The 27,397-nt window shown below is 36.9% G+C and overlaps 1 protein-coding gene and 1 pseudogene across 1 annotated transcript; both read left to right on the top strand.

The window, feature by feature from the left end:
* Positions 1-683: 683 nt before the first annotated feature.
* CLIC2 (chloride intracellular channel 2) lies at positions 684-20,727 on the top strand. The gene is made up of 6 exons (XM_014835811.3): positions 684-1,453; positions 9,379-9,488; positions 9,614-9,739; positions 17,104-17,210; positions 17,895-18,076; positions 18,841-20,727. Exons 1-6 carry the CDS (start codon positions 1,397-1,399, stop codon positions 19,000-19,002), a joined length of 744 nt encoding a protein of 247 aa, XP_014691297.1. The 5' UTR covers positions 684-1,396; the 3' UTR covers positions 19,003-20,727.
* Positions 20,728-23,470: 2,743 nt separating this feature from the next.
* On the top strand, positions 23,471-24,729 carry LOC106827741 (poly(rC)-binding protein 2 pseudogene; annotated as a pseudogene).
* Positions 24,730-27,397: the final 2,668 nt, after the last annotated feature.

Below are 27,397 nucleotides of genomic sequence, written 5' to 3'. Positions count from 1 at the left end.
GATCGGCATCCCGGTACAGAGTAAGCATTTATTAATTGTCTTTGGAGTGAAAGAATAAACGAACAGAGTGAAAATACAGCCAAAAAAGCATTCACCAGGTCCTGCCAAACAGCTGGTCCTAAACTCACCCTCAAGGTCGACTCAGGAGACGTCTACTACAATTTCCTGTTCACTTTACCGACCATTTGGGAAATCAACAGGTCCCACGCCCAGAAGAACACCCACCTTCATATCAGCCACACCTTGCCTAGAACCTGCAGGCGTGGCACAGACCAGGTTTTGCCAAGAGTCTCTTATCCTGTAAATTCTTTACATGGGGGCAACGGCAGGTGCATGTACAGCCCATAAGAGCATGGGGGATGTTTGGTGTTGTAGAAAGAGGGTCGCGATGGTGCCCAACTGATTGATCTATGTTCACTTTGGCTCCAAGCAGAAAGAGACTCTTCCCACCAAAGAGATTTATTAATCCAGGGACCTCCCTCCTCAGTCCTGACAGGGAAAAAACACAGCCACGAGAAACTGCAGATACGGAGCGATCGCTTTGGATATTTTACTGCCGTTCCCAGGGTTGACAAGCAGTTACCCAACTGCTTGTGTTTCCTGATACAGATACCAAAACCAGGAAGTGATCCGTCCCAGTCCACACTTCCCAGAAATAATTACGTGGGGCACGCAAACGACGTCCCCAGACTCAGCCAAACCAGCAAACATTCCCTGGATATGGAAGAGAAGTGAAATTTGCAACCCAGAAGGGAAATCTGGCTATGTGAGCAGTAGAATTAGGGGTGGAGACATTTGATGAAGTACACTTTTTTAAACCTTTGTTTAGATAGTATCATTAGATAAACATCCTTTTCAATGATAAAACCTAAGTCATTTCTGGTCCTTTCCTGGAAGAGCTTTTTGCTGCTGACAGTTTATAGGAACAGCAATAAGAGGCCATTTTCTGGGCATGGAGCCCAGGATTCAAAGGGAGACTCCAGAAAACATCTGGTCTGCTTGATACATAGAAGCCAGCACTGCATGTGTGTGTTTGCGTGTATGTGTTTCTCCAGTGCTGACTCACGGCATTGAAGCCTCTCTGGAAATACCCCCACCCTTCTAGCCAGCCAGTTTATACACACCCCTTCGACTCCTCCTTGATTCAAATGCTAGGTCAAGAGGAAGAAGGAAACTGAATTCAAGAGCTGCTCTCAAGCATCTAGAATTCTCTGTACCCCACCTCCTGAGAAGAGAGACTAGCCCCAGCTCTGACTCAGACCACTACAAGCTGGGCTCTCCTCTTAAAGTACCAACTTTATTCGAGCCTTTGGATAAAACTGAAAGAAAAGGGTCCACGAGTACTGTGGATTGTGCAGAAGGCAGGGGGCTGGCAGCTGGCAGTATAAACAGAAAGATGGCAGGCCCGAAGTCCAGCATTGAAACAGACCCCGAAATTGAGCTTTTTGTAAAGGTAAGTTTTCTAGCTATAATAACGGCATATAGAATGTATTACTTCTTGACACTGGACCTCAGCTTCTTGAAAAAAGTCAACATTTGGGCTATAGATAGGAAATAATTTTGTACTTGTATTCCTACTCTGAGTCCTAGAGGGATGCGTAGGTGTTTGGTTGCTCTTAGACAACAATAGGAAAACATCTCATCTGAAAAAGGCAAAGAGATATGGTGAAAAGAGCACTAGACTGTTGGTAGTCAGAGCAACTAAATTGTATTCTTAGTGGCTTCCTAAGTAACCTTGAATAAATCCTTCCCTCTCTCTGGACCTTTGTTTCTCCATCTATACAATGAAAGAGGCTGACAAATGATCCTTAAGGGCTTTCCAGCTCTCACAATCTGTGTTTTATGAGGGAGGTTTTAGAAGGGGTGAATGGGGTGAAGAGAGGGCCAAGAAAGGCCTGAGAGCCCCATTCCCACACGTAGCCCAGACAGAGATTTCTTAAATTCTCCCATAATGGATGAATATCACAGCAGGGTCAGATAGACACTAGGGGAGAAAAAAGCCAGGAGTTTGTGTGCCTATTATGTGAGGAGGAGGCATTTTAGAATGCTGCACTTCCTCTTTATGGTCTGCCTTGGGTTGTTTTTTTTTTTTGATGTCTTAACTTTTCAGAAAAACCCTTCGGAAAACCCCTAAAGCAGGAGGAAAGAGCATGTGCTTCTAAATTAGCTCATCAAGAAAAATAAATAATTTTGTATGGGTTATTCCAAGTGGAAATTACATAGTTTTCTAAATCCTTGTTTATATTAACTATTTTTTCTCTATATTTTCATTGACTGTTGGAAGTACTCAGGATGATAATAATAATAACAAACTCATATTTTGCTTGACCCTTTTCTAAACGCTTTACATATATTATCTCATTTAATCCTAATAACAATTTAGGAGATAGGTTACTAGTAGTATCAGTAGTAGTAGTGGTAGCAGTACGCATCATTGTAATTTCTAGATAAGCAACCTAAGGCAACAAAATTTAAGTAACTTCCCTCTAAAACTATATAGTCTCTTGACGACTTACAAAGACATTAAATAGGGTATGCTCACCAAATGTTAGGTAAACATCTGTTAGCCAAAATAATACCTTTACAATTATTTTAAAATATTTAACTAGTCACATACATGCGCCAAGGACATAATCAACCTGCTTTTTCAAAATTATAGGAGAGAGACCCTTGAATGCTTGCATAGCAAAATAATCCAAATATGTGTTTGCTGGGCTATGGGGCATAAGAGCTACTTCTCCTATCTCTGGATTCCAGCAAAATATGTGACTGCTCAGGCATGACATAAATAAGACAGTTTCCTAACTGGCTTTTTACATCTACCAATTCTAAACCAGAGATAATTTTCCTTCATAGGGTAACTAAAGTGTTTCTTTTGTCTGTCCTATTCATTCAATCCAATCAAACTCCTCTAACCAGTTGTTGGCATTGATCTGTGTGTTTATCTTCATAGACTTCCCATATTTGGGTGGTAATCTGGACAGGAGGAATTAGCAAATCACACATTGGATGAGCAAATGCTTAATTAAGTAACAGCTTTCAGGTTAAAATAATCAATCATTTATTGAGTACTTACTATATGGCAGGCACTGTGCTAAGTGGTTCATTATTAACCCTATTTTACGGATACAGAAAATAAAGCAAAGAGTAGCTGAGTAACTTTGTCCAATGTCACATAGCTAGTGAATGGCAGAGTTAGGATCCCACTCCTTTAAAATAGCTATGTCTACTGTTATTCAATTGTTTTCAATTGAGCAAACTTTTTAGTAAAATTTTCCAGAATTTCATCAGATAGAATCCTTTAGATGTAGGCTAATCTAATGACATTGATGTAAATCAGATTTTCTGGAAGAATCTTGAGTATCATTTGGTCCAGGTTTTGTTTTGTTTTGCTTTAAGATGTGTTCCACAGATCTCTAGAGGTTTCATATAAGATACTGGAAGGGGGCATAGGGATTAAGGGGGGTAAAAAATGTCAGAGTAAGTTTAAAAAGTACTGCTCTTTACCAATGGTATCTCATTTATAGAAAAGTGGTATCTTTCTAAAGAGTAAATGAGTCTGTGACTTCCCCAGCTACCTTTGGCTGTGGCTTAAAAACCCTACCACAACTTCCCCATACCACTGATAGGATCCCAGCAAGAGATTAAGCACTCTCCAGTCACAATTAAGAGTTTATATCACAGCACCTATGTGTTCCACGTAGTCAGTGAAAACATTTCCTTTCAGCTCTAAATGATTTGGGCCAGATTTATATCCAGGAACTAAGAACAAAGGATTTTCTAACACACATTTTATTTTGTCTAAATGCAGAGTTTATCTTATTGGTTTGTTGTTCATTGTTAAATGGAGTTTTTGTGTTCTCTACCAAACACTCTAAAATTTAGTTTTAGTAGATTTGTACATAACATTATATAATCTAACATTTGGGCCAAAATTCTGAGTGTAATATTTTTGTCAAAAGCATTTTATCTACGTGGGAAAGAAAAAACAGATGATGCTCTTCTCTGAACATTCAGACCATTTTCAAACTCTCTTAGAACTATCATAAAGACTAATAAAAAAATCCAACAAAACTATTAGATGGGAGAAAGAAGTGTTTAAGACGGTGGGTTCTAGAGTAGACAGCCCTGGATTTGCTATGTGAGAAGAGTATATAGATCACCAACGCTTGTCTAGCTGAGTGTATTTGAGCAAGTCAGCTTCTCTGAGCCTCAATTTCCTCATCTGTAAAACAAGAGTAATAACAGAATCTACCTCACAGGATCATCTTCATTGTGAGCATTAAATAAAACAAATACGTAAAACACAGTGGCTGTTAACATAGTAAACACTCAATAAATGTCATATTGTGGTTATTATTTTTCATGTTTAGAAATTTAGATCACAAACACAAAGAGAAAAAGTTGTTTTGATAAATGATCACATCCCGTGTTTTCCAGCTAAAGATACACTACTTAAGAGGTAGGTAATTCATCAATCAGGTTAGAGAATTTACATCCTAAAATTTTATGTGATGGCACTTTAAATCAGCATATTATAAACAGAAAAAAAAAAAACCTTCAGTTTTCCTGTAAAACTACTACATTTCCCCCACACCTCACTGTTTTTCCTTTCCTTTTGCCAAAGGCGATCCACCCTTCCTGCTGTATCTATCATCAGACTCCATTCTTCTTCCTGCTTCCCACCCCCAATCACGTTTCCACTCACTAACCCCATTTATGATTGGATCTTTAGTCTGGCTTCTGTTACAAAAGAAATGCAGCTGCAAAGGTTGGTTGCCTCTTCCCATACCTCTTCACTCCCTGACATCACAAAATAGCAACAATAAACACTATTTCCTCTGTCTCATCCTCTGCTAGGGAAAAGAAAATTTGCCAAAAAAATAGAATTATGCCTAGGTCTTCTGGGACCTTAATATTTCTAGAAATGACAGATCAGAGCAACTGTAAGAGGAAGTACCCTTCATTTCCTTCTACAGACAGAGGTGAAAGAGAAAAAAACTAGGTCCAAGAGATGAGAGATGCTGATGGCTTGGCCTTGGGTCGCTAGCACCTAACAATGTCAGACAGATAGTAAGCATCAAATAAACATTAAATGAGTGAATGATGTAATAACCATGGCAGATGAGAGAACTGAATTTATTTAGAGATATTTATAGGTAAAACGGACAAGAATTAGTGTTGGATTCAATGTTGGGGATGAAGCAGAAGGATTATCCCCAATTTTTCTAGTTTAGGCAACTGGGTGGATGGTGTTTTGTCTGCTCAGGCTGCCATAACAAAATATCATAGATTGGGTGGCTTAAACTACAAACATTTATCTTCTCACAGTTCTAAAGGCTGCTTGTCCTAAACCAAGATGCTAGGATCGTCGGTTTCTGGTGAGAACTCTCTTCTTGGCTTATGGATGGCTGCCTTCTCTCTATGTCCTTGCATTGTGGGGACAGAGAGAGGAAACATGCTTTCTGGTCTCTTTTTATAAGAGCATTATCCCATCATGAGGGCTCTATCCTCATGACCTCATCTATACCTAATTACTTCCCAAAGTCCTTACCTCCAAATACCATCACATTAAGGAGTTAGTGTTGCAATATACGAATTTGAGGGGGAACACAATACAGTCCATAGCATAAGGGAGTGCCATCCACTGGAGTAGGAACCGTAAAGAGTAGGTCACTGTGTGGTGTAAAGAAAAGGGAAGAAATTCCGTTTTGGGCATGTGGCGATTAGGGTGTCTAAAATCTGGATCTCACATGAGGACACTACATCAGTTATAGGCCTCTCAAGAAGTGGCTGCCTTTTCTTCCTCATTCCTGTTACCACTGAGTCTGGAGATGGAGTAGGTGTCCCTTAAGTATCCTTACTCCTCATTCCTGTTTCCAGACAATTCTACCTCACTCATCCAGAGAAATACCTAGGTTGAGTCTCCTAAAATCAGACTAAACCACACATTAACCTTCTTTGTTATAGTAGTTTTCCAAACCCCGGGCCACTCTCCCTTATTTCCTGAGGATTTTAGCTCCAGATCAGTGTCACTCTCTTCAACACTATTCCTATCCTAACTCTTGGTGACTTTAACATCTACACAGGTGACTCTTACAATACTCTGACCTCTCAGATCCTTGACGTCCTCTCCTCCAGTGATCTTGTTCTTCACCATCTCTTAGGCACCTCCTTCCATGGTCATACCCTTATCTTTGTCATTGCAACATCTGTAAGCCATGCATAATATCATTTATTTGAGGAGTTTTGTTGTTCTGCTTTTTTAACTTTTCTGTTCTAATAGACATTATTGAGGTATAATTTACATAAAATAAGATGCATTTATTTTAAGTGCACAGTCCAATGACTTTTGGCAAATGTATACACACATGTAACCACCACTCCAATCAAAATATAAAATAGTTCCATCACCTCAGAAAGTTCCTTCGTGTCTCTTTGCTATGAATCTTCCCCACTCTACCCCGCTACTCCCCTGCTAGGCAATCACTGATTTGCTTTCTGTCAAAATATGTTGATTTGTATTTTCTAGAATTTTCTATAGACTGAATTATACACTAGGGTCCTCTTTTTTGGTCTGGCTTCTTTCACTCACCATAATTATTCTGAGATTTGCCTACATTGTTGTGTGCAACAATAGCTCATTCCTTTTTGTTACTGAAGTCTTCCATTGTATGGATGTAAAAGGTTTATCCCTTCACCCATTGAAGAACATTTGGGTTGTTTCCAGTTTGGGGCTATTGTGAATAAAGTTGCTATAAACTTTTACGTACAAGTCTTTCTATGGCCATATGCTTTCATTTCTCTTGGGTAAATACCTAGGATTAGAATTTCTGAGTCATATGGTAGGTACATTTTTAACTTTGACAAACTCTTTATAAAGCAGTTGTACCATTTTTTACTCCCAAGAATAGTGTATCAGTTCCAGTTGCTCTACATTCCTGCCAATACTTGGTATGGTCTTTTTAATTTCTGCTATTCTAATGTGTGTGTGGTGGTATCTCATTGTAGTTTTAATTACATTTACCTGTTGACTAATGATGTTGAGCATCTTTTCATGTCCTTATTTACTATCTGTATATCTTTTATGTAGTGTTTAAACCTTTCACCCATTTTTAAGTTGGATGGTTTGAGTTGTAAGAGTTCCTTATTCATATATTTTATATATTTTGGATACAACATGTTTTTTATTTTCTTGACAGTTCTTTTGAAAAGCAGAAGATTTTAGTTTTGATGTAGCCCTTTTTCTCTTCTCTCCCTCACTCTCTGAATCCCAGTCACATTGACCTTCTTTCAGTTCCTTATGTGTGATATGCTCCAACCTGTTGCAAGGCCTTTGGATATGCTATTACCTCTGTTTAGAATGCGCTCTTCATGCCAATTCACCTAGTTAACTCACTTATCCTTTGAACTCAGTTCAGATGTGACTTTTTCAGAAAATGCCTTCCCTGACAAACCCCATATAGACTGTGTTTCTCTGTTACACACACTCATAACGTGCATGTCCTTCCTTCAAAGAATTTATTTCAGTTTAAAGCTGAGAGTTAATTTGGGGGACTATTTTTTATTTTAATCTATTTTTTGTAGATAAAATGTCTGGGCTATGTTAAACACACAATTATTTGTTCAGTGAATATTTATTGGGAGAGTGGATGAATGAATGAAAAATGGAGGGCCCATGGTTAAACTCAAGTATATATAAAATTTCAAAACAGAAAATTGTGCTGTTTTCCATCAGTCAGAGAAAGACAGATTTTTTTCAAATAATTTTATTGAGATTATAATGGTTTACAACATTGTGTAATTTCGGGTGTACATTATTGTTTTTCAGTTTCTGAATACACTTCATCGTGCTCACCCCCAGTAGTCTAATCTTTATCCATCACAAAACATATGTGCCCCTTTGTCCCTTTCTCCCACGCCCCAACCCTCTTTCCCTCTGGTAACCACTAATCTGTTCTCTTTATCCATGAGTTTTTTTATCTTCTACATATGAGTGAAATCATGCAGTATTGGTCTTTCTCTGTCTGGCTTATTTCACTTAACATCATACTCTCAAGGTCCATCCATGTTGTTGCAAATGGGACTCTTTTGTCTTTTTTATGGCTGAGTAGTATTCCATTATATATATATATATGCGCCACATCTTCTTTATCCAGTCATCAGTTGATGGGCACTTGGGTTTCTTCCACATCTTGGCTATTGTGAATAATGCTGCAATGAACATAAGGGTGCATAAATCTCTTTGGATCACTGATTTCAGGTCCTTTGGATAAATACCCAGCAGTGGAATAGCTGGACCATATGGTAGTTATATTCTTAATTTTTTCAGTAATCTCCATACTGTTTTCCATAGTGACTACACCAGTTTGCATTCCCACCAGCAATGTATGAGCATTCCCTTTTCTCCACATCCTCTCCAACATTTGTTGTTTTTTGGAAAGATAGATTTTTAAATGAATAGTTTTAAGACAACTATTAACTATTTGCCAAAAAAATAAAAATAAAAATAACAAAGCTGGAGTCCCAATACACTTCTTACACCAAAATAAATTCCAAACAGATGAAACAAATGCAAAACTGAAACCATAAAATTACTAGAAGAAAACACGAGAGAACGTCTTTATAGTAAAACAAAATAAGAAAGTAATTTTTTAATAATCTTGATGCATATAATGGCTATGTAAGTAGATCAGGAAAACCAGACTGCATAGAGGAAAATAATGGTAGATTTTATGTAAAATTTAAGTTTTACTTAAGGCCTGTTTTTAAAATCACCTGTAATATGTATTTTAAAAAGTTAATATCTTTAGTATACAAGTAATTTTTCCAAATCAATAAGGAAGAAGTCATCACCTTAATAGAAAAATGTAAAATTGTCATTAACAAACAGTTTACAAAATAAGGAAATCAAATGGCCAATGAACATATGGCAAATATCTTTCAAAAATGAAATTTGGCAGGATCTATCAAAATAGAAAGTGCACATACTCTCTTTACGCAGCACTCACTTCAAGAATGAACTCTAAACAGGATAATCTCAGAAGTGGAACAAGTTATATGCCCAGAAATATTTGTTGCTAAAGTATTTAGAATAGCAAAAATTTGGGAATGTTGTAATGTCTATTAATAGGAAATGTATAAGTTATATAAATTCTGGTAATATACAAAATTTATTAGTAGTAGTACTCATCACACTTGTAATTTTACATACAATGAGATTATTTGATTCATTATCTCTCTCTACCCACAGATGGTAGAATCCATGAGATTAAGGACTTCTAACCTTGTCTCTATCAACTAGCTCATTTCCAAGGAGGCACTCAATACATACTTGTTGAGCAAATGAATGAATGAGGTCTTTCTTTATCTTAATAGGCTGGAAGTGATGGAGAGAGTATTGGAAACTGTCCCTTTTGCCAACGCCTTTTTATGATCCTCTGGCTTAAAGGAGTTAAATTCAATGTGACTACTGTTGACATGACCAGGTAAGAGAAATCAAGACATGTCTCTTTTGGGGGATTGAAATCGGTAGACACTAATACAATGTTGGTGTTTGTATAATGTGTACTTTATCTAGAGGCCTAACTGTGCTTATTTTCAATAATCATAGAAAGCCCGAAGAGCTGAAGGACTTAGCTCCAGGTATCAATCCTCCCTTCCTGGTGTATAACAAGGAGTTGAAAACAGACTTCATTAAAATTGAGGAGTTTCTAGAGCAGACACTGGCTCCTCCAAGGTACAGCATTTAACAGGATACTATTGTTCTTGAGATAATCTATTTTATTGGCCTATTTATTGCAGATTGATGATTCTTCTAAATATCTATTTTTCAATGTTAGACCTCTTTTGCTATCTTTCTAGAAAAGTTTGAAAAGAACCCCCTTCATCACTCCATATATTATTAGAAAACTTTGCTATAGAATTATTTATTTAATATATGTAAAGCTATTAAAACTTTATGAGCTGTAGGTATTAGGGAAGGGCAAAGGATAGACGTGGAAACCTGGGAAAGGTGGGTAAGTTTGGGCCACCTTTAATTTCAGTCACTTTATCTGATCCATAATGAAGTTTGGGGGCATTTATACTGGTAGAAATCAGACATTTTATTGTAGAATCCTCAGAAGGTCTTCAATTTTGAAATAGACTTTAATTCAGTCTGATCTCTTAGCTCTGCAGGTTGGGAAATATTATGTCTAGTATGCATAAACTTTCCCATTCAACTTCAAATACACAAAGATGATAGATATAACATTTCAAATTATTTTTTTAAAACACATAGCATACTTGAAATAAGGAAGTAAGTTCGCTGTGGGCTAGAAATAGAGAAGGAACCCATAGTGGGGTAGGAGTGAGAGTGTGTGGTAATAACACTGTATAGCCCATGAGGACTGGTCATGACTAGGCCTTCACATCACTGATGGCATAAGGGCAAAACATATCCAACACAAGCTAGAGGCCAGGAAACAAGTCTTACACAGTTAACCAGAGGCCAGAGCTGCACTATCTACTCTTGAATGACAGCTTTATATCTCTGCCCACTCAGGATAGTGCCTAGAAAAAGAATCCTGCTGTATTCATTTTTTTTATTGCTGGGCAACAAATTAACCACAAACTCAGTGTCTTAAAATGACACTCATTTATTATCTCACAGTTTTCATTGGTCAGGAGTTTGGCTGTGAACTTAAAACTGCTCTAAAAAATAAAGTCTTGAGCCAGCCCTGATTGCCTAGTGGTTAAAGTTCAGCATTCTCACAGCTTCAGCAGGCTGGGTTTGGTTCCAAGGGGTGGAACCACACCACCCGTCTGTCAGTTGCCATGCTGTGGCAGCAGCCCACATAGAAGAACCAGAAGGACTTACAACTAGGATGTACAACCGTGCACTGGGGCAAGTCTTAATCATAAAATATATATATAAATGATGAATGAAAGGTTCTATCAGTCCATAGTTCTTCCTACATAAGAAACTAAAGATACTATGTTAGATTCTCCTCTGTGTGCCTATACTAGGTTTATTTCACCTATTATTGATGGCTTCTTAGATTTTAAGCTCCTGGTCCAAGTTTCTCCTACAAGTATTGAGTTTTATTTTGTTCTTTTCTTCTCCTCCATTCTCCTCTACTACTCCCTCCCCTTACACCATCCTTTTCTTGCTCCCAAAGGTAACTAGTGAAAAAATCTATTGTGTATCTTTCCATGCCTTTTTCTATGTTCATATAAGCATAACAATAATAAGCATAATTTACTTTATAAATATTACATCTTGCTTATCTCACTTCAAAGAACATTGTTAATATCCTTCAACTCTACTGGTATAGATTTAACTCATTGTTTTAATGGCTGCATAGTAATCCTTGTCACAGAAGTGCTACAAGTTGCTAAACTATTTCTCTACTGATAGACATTCCCTCTCCTTCCAGTTTTTTACCACTACAGATAATGCTATAAATAACATTCTTGTTCATATGTCCTTATATACCAGTGTTTTTATTCCTATGGAATATATTCCCAGGAGCAAAATTCAAATAGTACATATTTTTTTAATTTTTACTACTTTACTCATCAATGTATGAGAGTACACTTTTCCCACATATCTGTAATACTATGTGTTATCCCTCTTTTTAAATTTGTGCCAATATGATGAGTGTAGTGATATCTCATTGGTACTTTAATTTGCATTTCCCTGAAAAATAGGTGAATTTGAGCATCTTTACACATGTTGGTTGATCATTTGGTTTTGTTCTGTGAATCATCTTGTCAAATCCTACTGATTTTCTATTAGCTTGTATATCAGTTAAGGATTGCATTCAACTCTGGTAACTAGAGATCCAAAAAGTAGTGGCTTAAATAAATATGAGTTTTATTCTTCTCATATAATAAGAAGCCAAGAATGAGGCATTGTAGGGCTGGAATGGCAGCTCCATGATTTCACTGGACACCCAGGCTCTATTTCTTCTCTGCCATCCTTCAGGTGAAGCTTCCAGTCTCAAAGTTAACTCGTGGTGACAATATCTCTGCTATAATTCCAGGCAACAGATATAGCTCCCACATAGGAAGAAGGAGAAGGGCAAAGGACAAAAGATGCAAGCCAGCTTTAAGGTACTTTCACAGAAGCCACATTCAACAATTTCCATTTATAACTCATTATCCAGAAGTAATTCACAGGGTCATATCTAAGTACAAAGGGGAGCAAGGTAATGTAGTTTTTATCCAGGTATATTGCCACCCCTAACAAAACAAGTTTCAGTTAGTAGACAGAAAGAAACCAAGAAGCAGAAAAATAAAGGGGTACATAACTATATCATTTACCATAGTCTGCTCCTCTAACCATCCAAATAAATATGTGCATCCTTCTTCCCATACATGGAACACACTTACTCCCAAGAGAGAGAACTTCCAACTCTCATACAGTTACTGCATCCAGCTCACAGTCCAGGATTTTTAGATGATGTGAAACATCTCCGTTAGGTACTAATGGTCAAGCAATCAAATAAAATAAAAGACAAGTTGTCTCCACTCACTCCTTGCACACTCAATATTCAATGATGGAGCAGAAATTGGATAATTGGAATAAAAACTCCCATTTAAAAAAGGGAACATAGGATAAGACACACTAATCACTCGGTCATAACAGTTGCCATTGTTGGAGAAATAGTTGAAAGATTATTTTTAAGTTTTGGTTTTATAAACAATGCTAAAATCAACTTTCTTTTTACAAGGCTCTGTAGAGTGGTTATTTAGTCTGTGATGTTGTTAGATGTGAGAGCCCTTCCATATAAACTTCTTATCTAATTTTTAAAACCTATTAGATATCCACATCAATGAAAATGGTAGAGTAGGGAACTCCAAAATCCATCCCTCCATAAAAGTAATGCATAGCCTGGCAAAAACCATAAGAATCAACTTTTCCAGAACTCTAGTGGAACCCTGAAGAATTGACTGAAGGATCTGCCTTTTTTTCACCTACTTTGGAGCTTCTCTAGGCATTTGTGAGGCAGCTTCCCTAGCAGCATTTGTAGAAGGCACTTAAAAGCAAATGTATTAGCCACTGCCACGTGGGGCAATAACACTTGGGGAAAGCAATAGACATATTGAAAAGCTTGGGAAGAAAGAGGCTGGGACACTTCAGGGATATTTAGAGGAATAAGGCCTTTAAAAAGCATTCATGTATTCTAGGAAATCTAGAAATCCATACACATGTCCAAGTAGGGACTTATGCTCAGAAAAAGGTTTGAGAAGACCCTAAGCTCTCACTTCTAGCTGAACTTCAGGCATCATGCAAGCAGAAAGTGATGGCTAAGGCAGAACCGCAAACTGCATACCTAAGCGTTGAAGGAGTGCCCCAAGACAGAGCCAGCCTGCAAAGACTGGGAGAGCTTTTTTTCTTTCTTGGTTTATTTGCTTTGGTTCTAAGAGTTTAAGGAAATCTCTGTCAAATGAATAACTGACCAAGGATAATGGGACAAAGATTTCAGTAGCTGTACACAACAAAAAACACAGACTTTACAAAATTACTTCAGAAAATTCACTGAATGAATAAAGGGCAACACCCATAACGAGCAGCAATAACAGACTCTGGGGAAGGGAAGAATCTGGTTTCCAGATATCCCATATTAAAATATTCAAGTGTCCAGTTTTCAAGAAAAAAATATTAGACATGTCAAGAAACAAGAAAGTATGGCCCATTCATGGGGAAAAAAGAAATTAATAGAAATTGTCCCTGAGGAAACCCAGATACTTGATTTAATAGACAAAGACCATAAATCAACTATCTTAAATATGTTTAGAAAGATAAAGAAAACCATGAACAAAGAACTAAAGTAAACCAAGAAAACAATGTCTCAACAAAGAGAGAATATCAATAAAAAGATAGAAATTATAAAAAGGAACAAATAGAAATTCTGGAGTTGAAAAGCGTGATAATTAAAATGAACAATTCACTAAAGGGTTTCAACAGAAGATTTGCACAGACAGAAAGAGTCAGCAGAACTGAACATAAGTCAATTGATATTATCCAGTCTGAGGAAAAGGAAGAAAATGAACAGAACCTAACAGATCTATGGAATACCACCAAATGTACCAAGATATGTATAATGGAAGTCCCAGAAAGAGGACAGAGGGAAAAAAGCAGAAAGACTATTTAAAGAAATAGTGGCTGAAAATATCCCAAATTTAAGGAAAGATGTAAATCTACACATCCAAGAAGGTTAATGAACTCCAAGTGGAATAAATTCAAAGAGATCAACACCAAGATACATTACAATCAAGTTATCTAAAGCCAAAGCCAAAGACAGAATCTTGAAAGTAGCAAGAGAGAAGTGTTTCATCATACAAAAGGGATTCTCAATAAGACTACCAGATGATTTTTCATCAGAAACCATGGAGGCCAGAAGGCAGAAAGATGACATAAAGTGCTGAAAGAAAAAAGTCAACCAAGAATTCCATATCTTGCAAAACTATCCTTCAAAAATGAAGTTAAGATATTCCACATGAACAAAAACCAAGGGATTTTGTTACTAGTAGACAAGAAATGCTATAGGGAGAGCTTCAGGCAGAAATAAGAGGCAACTAGACAGTAACTCGAAGTCATATGAAGAAATAGAGAGCACCAGTAAAGGAGAAAAAAGCACACATGATCATCTCAATTGATGCAGAAAAAGCATCTGACAAAATCGAACACTATTTCATGGTAATACTCAACAAACTAGGAATAGAAGGGAGCTTCCTCAACCTCTTTTTGAATATAGTGGCCCCTCAGGCAAGGGAAACAAAAGAAAAAATAAACAAATGGGACTACATCAAACTAAAAAGCTTCTGCACAGCAAAGGAAACCATCAACAAAACAGAAAAAGAACCTAACAATTGGGAGAAGATATTTGCCAATCATATATCCAATAAGGGGTTAACATCCAAAATATATAAAGAACTCACACAACTCAACGACAAAAAAACAAACAATCCAATTGAAAAATGGGCAGAGGATATGAACAGACACTTTTCCAAAGAAGATATACAGATGGCCAACAGACACATGAAAAGATGTTCAACATCATCAATTATTAGGGAAAGGAAAATCAAAACTACAATGAGATATCACCTCACACCCATCAGAATGGATATAATTAACAAGACAAAAAATAACAAATGTTGGAGAAGATGTGGAGAAAAGGGAATCTTCATATGCTGGTGGTGGGAATGTAAACTGGTGCAGCCACTATGGAAAACAGTATGGAGATTGCTCAAAAAATTAAGAATAGAACTACTATACAATCCAGGTATTCCACTGCCAGGTATTTATCCAAAGAATGAGAAAACACTAAGTTGAAAAGATATATGCACCCTTTTGTTCATTGCAGCATTATTTACTTATTAATAATATTCCACTGCATATATATATATGTGTATGTATGTATATATATATATATATATATACACACCACATCTAAGTGTTTTGTTTCAGTTTGTTTTCATTTTTTCATATTGGTTCTATACCTTTTGTATTAAATTATTTCTAAATATTTTATGCTTTTGTCATTATTATAAATGGATTATGCTAGTAATATCTATTTCTATCTGGTTATTGCTAGCACAGAAAAGTTATTTTTCTAATGTTTGACTTGTATTTAGCCACCTTGCCAAAATAGCTCATTAATTCTAGTAACTTTTCCTTTTCTAGATATACAATTATATTGTTGCTTCTCTTCCAATAATTACAGTGATTGCTTTATGTTATTGTCTTCCTCCACTTGCTAGAAGCTCAAAAACAGTGAAAAAATGGGCAAAAACTCTATGCCCTAGTAGAGCCTACATTCTAGTTGGGGAATATAGTAAATAAGCAAGATAAAAAGCAAAACATAAACTATTTTAGATAGTGATAAATACTAAGAAAAAATAAAGCAAGGGAGGGAAGTAGTGGGTGTTAGGGACGGGGTGAGGTTGCAATGTCAGATAGGGCAGCCAAAGAAAGGCCTCATTTAGGAGGAGCTATCAGAAAAAAAGATCTGAAAGAAGAGGAGGAGCAGGCCATGCGCATATATGAGAGAAAGCAGTCCATTTAAGGGCAGACCAAGTGAAATGGCCCTGGGGCGAGAGCTTGTCAGGCCTGTTTGAAGAACAGCAAGGACGTTAGTGTTGAGTGAAGAAGAGAGTAGGAGATGAGAGCAAAGAGGTAAGGTGGAGTCAGATCGCATTGGGATCCGAATCTGAATGGGATGGGGACAGTGCAGGGTAATGAGTAGGGAGAGACATAATATGACATATTTTAACATGATTGCTCTGTCAGAAAGTGGAGAAGAGTCAGGGAGTGTGGGGGACAAGCACAGGAGTGGAAAGAATAGTCGAGAAGCTGTTTCAGTAATATAAGCTTTGGAGTGGGCAGTGGGCAGTGGGGGTGATGAGAAGTGGACAGATTCTGGGTGCATTTCGAAAGGTAAGCTGGCTGGAGTTGCCAATGGATCAAATGTGGGAATGGAAAGAAAGAAAAGAATCAAGGAAGATGGCTAAGTGTTTAGTCTGACCATTTCTAGTTGCTAGAGGGGTTTTTTATGAATATGAATTGATTTCCACTGAATATTTTTTCTTCATCTATTCATGATCATATGGTTTTCCTTTTTGTTAGTGACCAATTACATTACTACATTACTTGATTTTATTATGCTAAATGAACTTTGTATTTCTAAGAGGAAGACATCTTGGCTACTTTTTTCCATCGTCTTCACCCTCTTTATTCCTTCATTTGTTTTGTAAGGTAAAATATTTGAAGTCATATTTTTTTCCTATTAGTTACCTTTGAAAATGTATCATCACCATATCTTCTGCCAAATAGGCTTTTAGGAGCAAGTATGGGGACCTAACTACCATTTGAAACATTGTTTCTACACCTAAATGAGTTTTAAATTCCAAACAGCTGATTTCCCAGAGCACTTTAGAAACTAAAGTATTCTGAGATTGGGAAAAATACATATTTCCAATGAGAGATTTCTCGGGAGCTTCAGTTTCCAGCACAATTTTCCAAAACTTGCATTCTCAGTAGAGTGCAAGCTGGGACACCTGGTCTCTGTCTTGTTATGTGTAAATGATAGTGCAGTGACGTTTCTTTTTAAGGTATCCTCATCTGAGTCCCAAGAACAAGGAGTCCTTTGATGTTGGCTGTAACCTCTTTGCCAAGTTTTCTGCATACATTAAGAATACACAAAAGGAGGCAAATAAGAGTAAGATACCTTTCTTTAAATCTCTCTGTCTTTCTCACTTGCTCACTCTCACATTCTCAACTCAGCTAAAATAGGATTTTCCTGAATATACAGTATATGTTGGGGAATACCCTTCCTCTCATTCTCTGTTCTCTCCTCTGAAATTCCCTTGCATGAAGTTTTATTAGATTTAGAACTCAAGATTCAATATGGCAATTACCAGCTTAGCTCAATTACAGCATTAACATGCCAGAAGTGAACTAACCGCAGGACTATATTTCTTAGCCCCTCAACTTTCCCAGTCCTGTTTACCTTTAAGGTTTCTTAAACCATAGCACTACCATCTCCCACAACATTCTTGAATAGGTTTACTATCTTCTGAATCATGAGAACTATTAATATCTGACTCTACCTTCTGATTCTTCTGTGTTGAATGATAGCATGCCTCACTTTTCTTTCTCTTTTTGACTCTGCTCTCAATGCACCTCCTCAATAAAAGTCCAAAAATATTTCCACTCACCACTTGATTAACATCTGACTCTATCTTATCAGTTGAGTGTTCTAGTTAACTATGTAGATTTTGAAGAGCCAGTGTAAGCAATGTGTATAGATAGAGAAGTCTAAATGTGTGAAAAGCATATTGAGAATGTATTTAGTCATGAAGACAATATATTTATAAGTAACCCTGTGACTTCATTGCCTCAGATTTTGAAAAATCTATGCTCAGAGAATTTAAGCGTCTGGATGACTACTTAAACACCCCACTTCTGGATGAAATCGATCCAGACAGTGCTGAGGAACTCACTGTTTCCAGAAGATTGTTCTTAGATGGAGATCAGTTGACCCTGGCTGACTGCAGCTTGTTACCCAAATTGAACATTATTAAAGTGAGTGTTTATAGGGCGGGCTGAATGGTTTGTGAAGGGTTTGGGAGTTGGCAGCATGAAGCACAGTGACCATTCAGTGTGAGATTGTTACATGATGGCTTTGTCATCGTCATCATACATAGTGTATATCTCCTTTTTCTCCTCAGAGGAAAAATCCATAATGATCTCCTCCAGGAAGCATAATAACCTTGTTTATTTCTTCCTAAATCAGAAGGTATTTTCTACTGTCTTGTCTATAAAACAAGGGTAATATTACCTATTTCACAGAATTGTTTAAAAAATTAAATAAATTAAGGCATAACAAGTGATAAATGATGTGGGCTATTAATATTATTGTGATAATTTAATCAATGATTTAACAAATTTTTATTGAACAGAACTTATTCTTTCTCAGGTCCTATGTGTCTATGTGTCTATGTCAGACACAGAGATTACAGAAAGAAATAGGACACAGTAAGGACCCTAAACAAATTCTTAGTTTATTGGGGAGATATATGCTCTTTTTCTGTGCTTCCTTCTTCTAAACATATTCATAATTAAATACAGCGTAAATGTAAATATGATTGCAAGAATATAGCTTTGTTTATATTTGACAAAACATTAAAATAGTAAATCCAAAATTCTTGTTTATTTTGTAGTCCTTTCTGTGTAGATAACATGTCCTCAAAGATCTTGACTTTTGAGATATGTTTCTACACACTGGGCATGTTACTGTAGCCTTTTACTACCAATTGCATTTTTCTCTTTTTTCCCCCAAATCCTAGGTTGCTGCCAAGAAATACCGTGACTTTGACATTCCAGCAGAATTCTCAGGTGTCTGGCGCTATCTCCACAATGCCTATGCCCGTGAAGAATTTACCCATACATGTCCTGAAGACAAAGAAATTGAAAATACCTATGCAGGTGTGGCTAAACAGAAGAGTTAGGACATCTTGTTCAGTAGAAAAAGACTCTTTTCACTTGCTATCATATTAGAAAGCTTTTTGGAAATAAGAATATGGGAGATATTGTTTCCTCTATCCAACTCTCTTACAAAAAAGAACACTGTATTTTCTGTATCTAGTGAGTCCAAACTATCTGCCCACTGTGTATCTTAAAGGTATTCACATTTTCACTCCATTTTCTTTGTTCCTATGGTATATCTACCACAATCTTAAATGACATGGAAAGCATCAAGATTTTTTACTATTTGATTGAATTCCTAGAATGCATCATGTGTAAGCTCAACAGACGGCTGAAGAGCCACAATCTCAAACTGCTCCTTAGAAACATTTCCATCTAAATCATTAAAACAATTTTACATTTTTGTTAGTTTAATACCTGGATGAATTTATTTCTGATATGAATAACGAAGTCAGAGAATGAGCATATCAGAGAGGCAAATCCTTAAAAAATGAGTTAAAAAAATCAAATCTAGGAAGAGATCAACACCAATGGGTCTTAGCATGGGATTCAACACCTAGAAATATGACTGCTTCATAGTCAGAGATGACAATATGACAATATAATCTAAATTATACTGTCAAATGAGCAAGCATTCATTGGATAAAACATAACAATAATTTTTTTAAGACATCCAGGTTGCTGAAGACAATGGTGACTGCTTTGGTCTGTATCTCCTAATATTTCCTTCAAAAGCAGTACAAAATAACAAGAATAAATTTTAAAAGGCACTGAAACCACATGGTAAACAAAACTTGAAGACAGAAAAATCCCTAAACCTCAATATAACTCTAAGTTTGAAAAAAAGAAAAGAAAACACCAAAGCCCAGCAAATACTCTCTCACATTCATGCTTCACTACAAATTTTTGCAGTGAGCAAGGGTGGGCTGAGAAAAACTGTAGGGAATAAGGGTTGATCTAAAATCATTGAAAAAAAAGAATAAGTCCACCTAAAGTATGAAAATATTTTTAAGTGCCCTGGTGGACCAGAGCATGGAGTACAGGAAAGTAACTTAAAAGTACGCACAATTTGAAGTAGCAGTTTTCAAAAGGCATGGTTTCTAGGGAAGAAATAAAAGGCAAAAAATAAGTGAGAAACAACCTTCAGTAATTGGGTGTTGAAGGGTAAAAAAAAAAGTAAAAGGAGAACATTTAGGGTCCTACAAGAAAAAAGAGAATCAAAAAGGGTAAAAGAAACACAACTCCTCCCTTCACCACCAAAAAATAATAAAGGCTCTGGAACTGGGTACACTGGAAGAAGGTGGTGTGCCTTTAAACTAAGACTATTATAAACCATCACAAAACCACAAAAAACTAGAAGACTCCTCAACAAATCTGTACAGAGTTGTTACCAAAAATTCAGAAAAAAAATTCAACACACCTCAATTGGTAACACACTCCATTTCAGAAAAGAACTACGAAGCAGGAAAAAAACCTGCAAGACAACATTCCAAATTTAATTAAATGTATGCAAACAAATACCTGAGGGTATGAAAAAAATCACCCTGATTCAGACTCTCAGTCAGAAAAAATAAAAAACTGATCAAGCTAAAAAAATAAGTGGAAGAAAAACACAAAATTATCTCAGAAGTGAAGATAAATTAAAAGGTTCCCAAGGGAAAACAGACTCAAGAAACTTTAATAAGGTCATTCAAAAAGGCAGAAAAATAACTGAGAGAAGGAAATGAAATAAAGAAGGAAGTGAAAAAGACTAGAAAGAAACTGGTGAATTGAAAGAGAAGCAAAGGGCCAGCCCTGTGGCACAGCGGTTAAGTGCACACATTCCGCTTCGGCAGCCCAGGGTTCGCCGGTTCGGATCCCGGTATGGACATGGCACTGCTTGGCACACCATGCTGTGGTAGGCGTCCCACATAGAAAGTGGAGAAAGATGGGCACGGATGTTAGCTCAGGGCCAGTCTTCCTCAGAAAAAAGAGGAGGGTTGACAGTAGTTAGCTCAGAGCTAATCTTCCTCAAAAAAAAAAAAAAAAGAGAAGCAAAGAAGATCTAGCAGTTGTATAATTGGAATCACTGGGGAAGAAAAACAAAACAAGAAAAAATTTTCCAAAGTTAAAGACCTAAGTCTACACATTGCAAGGTCGCACTGGGTTCCTGGGAAAATTATCCAAAGTTGTCAATTCCAAGACATAGCCTAGTAAAACTATAGACATGAAAGATAAAGAAAACATATCTTCCAGTCCTCTAGGCAAAAACATCAAAAAACTTATGAAGGCAGATGAATTAATCTAGCATCAGACTTTCCAAAAACTACATACAAAGCAAGGCAACAATGAAGCAGTATTTTCAAGAAATTCAAGGAAAGAAAGTGTGAACCAAGGATTTTATATACAGTGAAGCTAGTCTCCAAATATCAAGGCTATAGAAAAAGAAAAAGTTTTAAACAAATCAGAACTTAGAAAATTCTGTACCAATGTGCCCATAAGCAATTTTAAGAAGGTATAAGTACAATAGTTATGTAAACGTTACTGCTAGGGGAAGCCATGTGATGGTTTTGTACCTCTTTGTACAATTTTTGAAACTTCTTTTGATTTATAATTACTTCAAAATAAAAAGTTTCAAAAAAGGAATAAGTACAAAGATAATCACTAGAAAAAAAAAACCTCTCTGAAAGCCAATCTTGTAGAGATGGAAATATATAATATATAACATATCACTTAGATCAATAAATGTGAATGGGCTTAATTCATCTATTAAAAGATGATTTTCAATTTGACTCACAAACAAAGTCCCAATAATATGCTGCATGCAAGAGACGACGGAAAACAAATTGCTTCAAAAAATCCAAAAATGAAAGAAGAGATAAAGATGAGAGGATGGTGCAAAAAGACTAGGCAGGGTTCTGCTCTGCTGTACACAGGATTGCTAGGAGTAGGAATCTATTCAATTGTATTAATAACAAAAAAATACACCAGGCAAATGGAAACAATAAGAAATCAGGGGTAGTGATTCTTATATCAGGTAAAGTAGAATTCGAGCCAAAAAACATTGAATGTGACAAAGAAGGGCGCTTTTCGACACTGAAATCCACAATTGAAAATGAATCAAATAACACAGCAACCAGGGGCTGGCCCTGTGGTGTAGCAGTTGAGTGTGGTGTGCTCCACTTTGGAGGCTGTGTTCACAGGTTTGGATCCTGGGTGTGGACCTACATCACTTGTCAGCTGTGCTGTGGCTGTGACCCACACACAAAATAGAGGAAGATTGGCACAGATGTTAGCTCAGGGACAATCTTCCTCAAGCAAAAAAAAAAACTAAGGAAGATTAGCAACAAATGTTAGCTCAGAGTGAAACTTCCTCAGCAAAAAATTAACACAGCAACCAGCTTTATGAAGCAGAAAATACAGGAGATGCATAAAGTCATAGATAAAAACACGTTAATGATAGGAGACATTAATGTACCATTCTCAGTATAAGTAGGCAAAAAAAGTAAGCAATAATATAGAGGACCTACAGAACATAATTAATAATGTTGATCTTATGCATTTCACATTAATATTAAAAAATACATTTTCTCAGGTGTCCATGAAACAGTCACAAAAACTTGATCATAAGTCATAAAGAAAATATCAGTAACTTCCATAAAGTAGAAATATTACAAACAATACCGTCTGATCATAATGCAGTAAAACCAGAAAGTATTGACAAAATATAAAAAAGGGTCTTCTACCTGGAATTTTTTTTTACAACCCTTCAATTAAACAACTATTGGTTGAAAAGAAAAATACAAAGTAAAAGTACAGAATTTCTAGGCACCAGCCCTAGTGGTTAACTTTGGCGTTCTCCACTTCGGCAGCCTGGGTTCGAGGGTTCATATCCCGGGTGAAGATGTACACTACTCGTCATCCATGCTGTGGTGGCATCCCACATACAAAATGGAGGAAGATTGGCACGATGTTAGCTCAGGGACAATCTTCCTCAGAAAATGATTAATTAATTAATTAAAAAAATAAAAGTACAGCATTTCTAAAATGAATAATGATGTAAACACATCACAATCTATGGAATACATTTAAAGCAGTGATCTGAGGAAATATAGCACTAAGCACTGTTATCAGTAAAAATGAAAGATTGAAAATAAATTAATTAAATATGAATTTCAAAAAACTTTAAAAATTTGCACAGCAAGGTGAATATACTTAACACCCCTGGACTGTACAATTAAAAATGGTTAAGATGGTGAATTTTGTGTTACTTTTTTTGTTACAATTTTTTTAAAAGATGATCCAAAAGGGCCCAGACCAGCAGAGGCAGCAGCCGGAGCAGCCGCAGCCTGCGCCCTCTCCCGTCCGCCCGCCCGCCCTCCGCCGCCCTCCACCCGCCCCGGGGTCTCTTTCCCACTTCCTCCTCCTCCTCCTCCACACCCCCTTCCTCCTCCGCCCGCCCGCGGGGCCCCCCTCGCCTTCCCGCCCGCCCCTATTGTTCCGCCCCCGGCCTCCCGCCCTTCCCCTTCCTGCCCGCTCCCCTTTTCCCCTCAGTCGCCTCGCGCCTGCAGTTTTTGGCTTTCACCCCCACCAGTGACCAAAGACTTGACCACTCAAAGTCCAGCTCCCCAGAACACTGCTCGACATGGACACCGGTGTGATTGAAGGTGGATTAAATGTCACTCTCACCATCCGGCTACTTATGCATGGAAAGGAAGTTGGCAGTATCATCGGAAAGAAAGGAGAATCGGTTAAGAAGATGCGCGAGGAGAGTGGTGCACGTATCAACATCTCAGAAGGGAATTGTCCTGAGAGAATTATTACTTTGGCTGGACCCACTAATGCCATCTTCAAAGCCTTTGCTATGATCATTGACAAACTGGAAGAGGACATCAGCAGCTCTATGACCAATAGCGCAGCTGCCAGTAGACCCCCAGTCACCCTGAGGCTGGTGGTCCCTGCTAGTCAGTGTGGCTCTCTCATTGGGAAAGGTGGTTGCAAGATCAAGGAAATACGAGAGAGTACAGGGGCTCAGGTCCAGGTGGCAGGGGATATGCTCCCCAACTCAACTGAGCGGGCCATCACTATTGCTGGCATTCCGCAATCCATCATTGAGTGTGTGAAACAGATCTGCGTGGTCATGTTGGAGTCCCCCCCGAAGGGCGTGACCATCCCGTACCGGCCCAAGCCGTCCAGTTCTCCAGTCATCTTTGCAGATGGTCAGGCCTATACCATTCAAGGACAGTATGCCATTCCACAGCCAGATTTGACCAAGCTCCACCAGTTGGCAATGCAACAGTCTCATTTTCCCATGACGCATGGCAACACCGGATTCAGTGGTTTGGATGCATCTGCTCAGACTACTTCTCATGAACTCACCATTCCAAATGATTTGATTGGCTGCATAATCGGGCGTCAGGGCGCCAAAATCAATGAGATCCGTCAGATGTCTGGGGCGCAGATCAAAATTGCGAACCCAGTGGAAGGATCTACTGATAGGCAGGTTACCATCACTGGATCTGCTGCCAGCATTAGCCTGGCTCAATATCTAATCAATGTCAGGCTTTCCTCGGAGACGGGTGGCATGGGGAGCAGCTAGAACAATGCAGATTCATCCATTATCCCTTTCTGCTGTTCACCACCACCCATGATCCATCTGTGTAGTTTCTGAACAGTCAGCGATTCCAGGTTTTAAATAGTTTGTAAATTTTCAGTTTCTACACACTTTATCATCCACTCGTGATTTTTTAATTAAAGCGTTTTAATTCCTTTCTCTGTTCAGCTGTTAATGCTGAGATCCATATTTAGTTTTATAAGCTTCTCCCTGTTTGTTTTTTTTTTTTTTGGCTCATGAAATTTTTTTTTCTGTTTGTCATGGAAATGTAAGAGTGGAATATTAATACATTTCAGTTTAGTTCTGTAATGTCAGGAATTTTTCAAAAAAATTAAAAGATGGACTGGAGCTTTTTCTTTGTGAATAGAAACTGGATGCCACAGTGAAAAAAAAAAAAAAAAGATGATCCAAAAGGATCTGAGTGAAGCCCTCCACCCAAAAAAACTAGAAAAAGTACAACAAAGTAAATGAAAGAGAGCACAAGAAATGAACTAGTAGAAATTAATGAATAGAGGGTAGAAAAATAAGACATACTTAAAGAATCAAAATCCTGTTTTTTAAAGATGAAGAATATAGAAAAACAAGTAGCTAAACTGATCAAAATAAAATAGAGAAAGCAAAAATATACAAAATAAGCAATGGGGAAATAACTATTAAGCAGAAGAAATTTAGGACATAATAAGAGACTACTTTGCAGACCTCTATGCAAATAAGTTGTAAAATCTAGATGATAGAGAAAATTTTCTAGAAAAGTGAAGATAACCAAAAACAATTCCATTAGAGATAGAAAAATTAAAGAGACCAATTTTCATAGAATAAATAGAGTCAATTATTAAGGACCTACCCACAAAAAAGTACCAACGCCAGATGGTTTTGCAGGGGAATTCCACCACACTTTCAAAGACTACATAGTTCCAATGTTTCATAAATTGTTCTAGTTCCTTAAAAGTGGAGGAAAATGTCCTGATCCTTTTTATTAAGTAAATGTATCATTGATAATTAAACCTGGTAAAGACAGTACAAAAATTAAAACTACAGGCCAATATCACCTTTGGATATTGATACAAAAGTAATAAATAAAACATTACCAGCATCCAATCTCATTAATAAAACACACCATAACTAAGTAGGATTTATTCCAAGAATACAAAATTGTTTCATTATTAGTAATAATAATATAATCTTAATAATAATAAAATATATAGACATATATTATTTAGATCTATTAATATGAGATATGATACTAATAATCACCATAAATCCTGAAAAGCCTTAGATAAAATACATCTGATGAAAACACTCAAGAAAGTAGGAATCAATAGTTATGTTCTTATTATAACAGATTATATATACTGCAGTCCTAAAAGCAGTATCTCAATAGGAAATCACTACAAATGTTTCCACTAAGATGAACAACAAGGCAACAATGTCCTCTATCTACTTCCACTACCCTTAAACTTTGTACTAGAGGAGTTAGCCAATGAAAATGTACAAGAGAAATAAATTAGAGGCACATGAATTGGAAAAGAAGTTAAACTATCTCTATTTACAGACGATCTGATGGGTACCTTTAAAACCTTGGAGCAGGGGTCAGTAAACTATGGCCCACAGGCCAAATTCAGCCCACGGACTATCCTTGCATTTTTAAATGGTTGGAAAAAATCAAAAGAAAATAATATTTTGTGAAATGTGAAAATTATACAAAATTCAAATTTAAGTGTCCATAAATAAAATTTTATTGGACATAGACACACTGATCCGCTTAGATTTTGCCTATGGATTTTGAATGTTGCACTTTTATGGCACAGTGGAGTGTGGATTACTTTGTTATCAAATTAATGGTAAACTATTGTGTTTATTATGTAATGAGACTATAGCTGTGCTAAAAGAATCCAACATACATTGACGTTACCAGACTAAGTACTCATTACAATATTCCTGACTCATAAAAAAGCAACAGTCAGAAAAATTAGGAACTTTAAATAGGAATGTCTCATCACAACATAACTTCTTTACAAAAATAGAAAAATGAAAAGAGCTTGCAATCAAAATAAGCTATTGAATGGCTCACTTGTTAGCCAAATAAGAAGGTAGGAGAAAAAGGAATGGGCAAAAGTAACTTTGGAAAACAGTGTTTTCACTGGAAAATATAAGACTAAAGACAAAAGAAACTGTACATAAACGCTGTATCTAAAAGGCAACGGGGATATGGGTAAACAATTCTGAAACAGCCATATATGTATACTAGGATTGAAAAATAAGTAAATGGATGGTGAATAGAAGAAACCAGGTTTCTCACTGCTTGAGAGAATTTACAAATAAGCAAGGGAGGAAGGCTACAATGATCAGTGTGGTACTAGATTAGATTCAGAGACATCAGAATGTACCTGTGTTTAGCTTAATGTAGATAGAGATTAATAGATACAAAAATAATTATAGATATGTGTATATACATGGGTCAGTATACAGACGTAAATTTCCTAGCTCTGATGGCTGAGAGGGTCCGGAAGCAGTGGTACTCCAGTAGCAACATGAACACTCAGTGCCAAGATATTGGTTTCACACCATTTTCAAGTGAAAGGAACCAATACTCTAGTGCTGGAGCAGGAAAAATATGAGCCTAGAGCATCTTGTAGCACCCGAAAGGAAGGAAGTGCTCAAAAAATAAAAGTATGGGGGCATGGCAAAGCGACAGAGGAGCCAACTGGAAAGAGTTCCCAATGACAAAAGGTGGAACAATTTGAACAACAAAAATAAATACTGTTGTATTGGATTATAACCCACAGTATAAAATAAATATCTATGAGTCCATATGGATATAAATA

The sequence above is a fragment of the Equus asinus genome, chromosome X (genome assembly GCF_041296235.1).
Source record: "Equus asinus isolate D_3611 breed Donkey chromosome X, EquAss-T2T_v2, whole genome shotgun sequence".
In the NCBI taxonomy this organism is placed as follows: domain Eukaryota; kingdom Metazoa; phylum Chordata; class Mammalia; order Perissodactyla; family Equidae; genus Equus; species Equus asinus.
The sequence above is the reverse complement of the archived record's forward strand: the minus strand, read 5'-3'. Positions and strand labels throughout refer to the sequence as shown.

Bases quoted from the DNA above. Each gene is read 5' to 3' on its own strand.
- CLIC2 (XM_014835811.3), top strand. From the start codon at position 1,397: ATGGCAGGCCCGAAGTCCAGCATTGAAACAGACCCCGAAATTGAGCTT. The intron at 1,454-9,378 runs GTAAGTTTTCTA...TTATCTTAATAG, and splicing joins AAATTGAGCTTTTTGTAAAG to GCTGGAAGTGATGGAGAGAG. The intron at 9,489-9,613 runs GTAAGAGAAATC...CAATAATCATAG, and splicing joins ACTACTGTTGACATGACCAG to AAAGCCCGAAGAGCTGAAGG.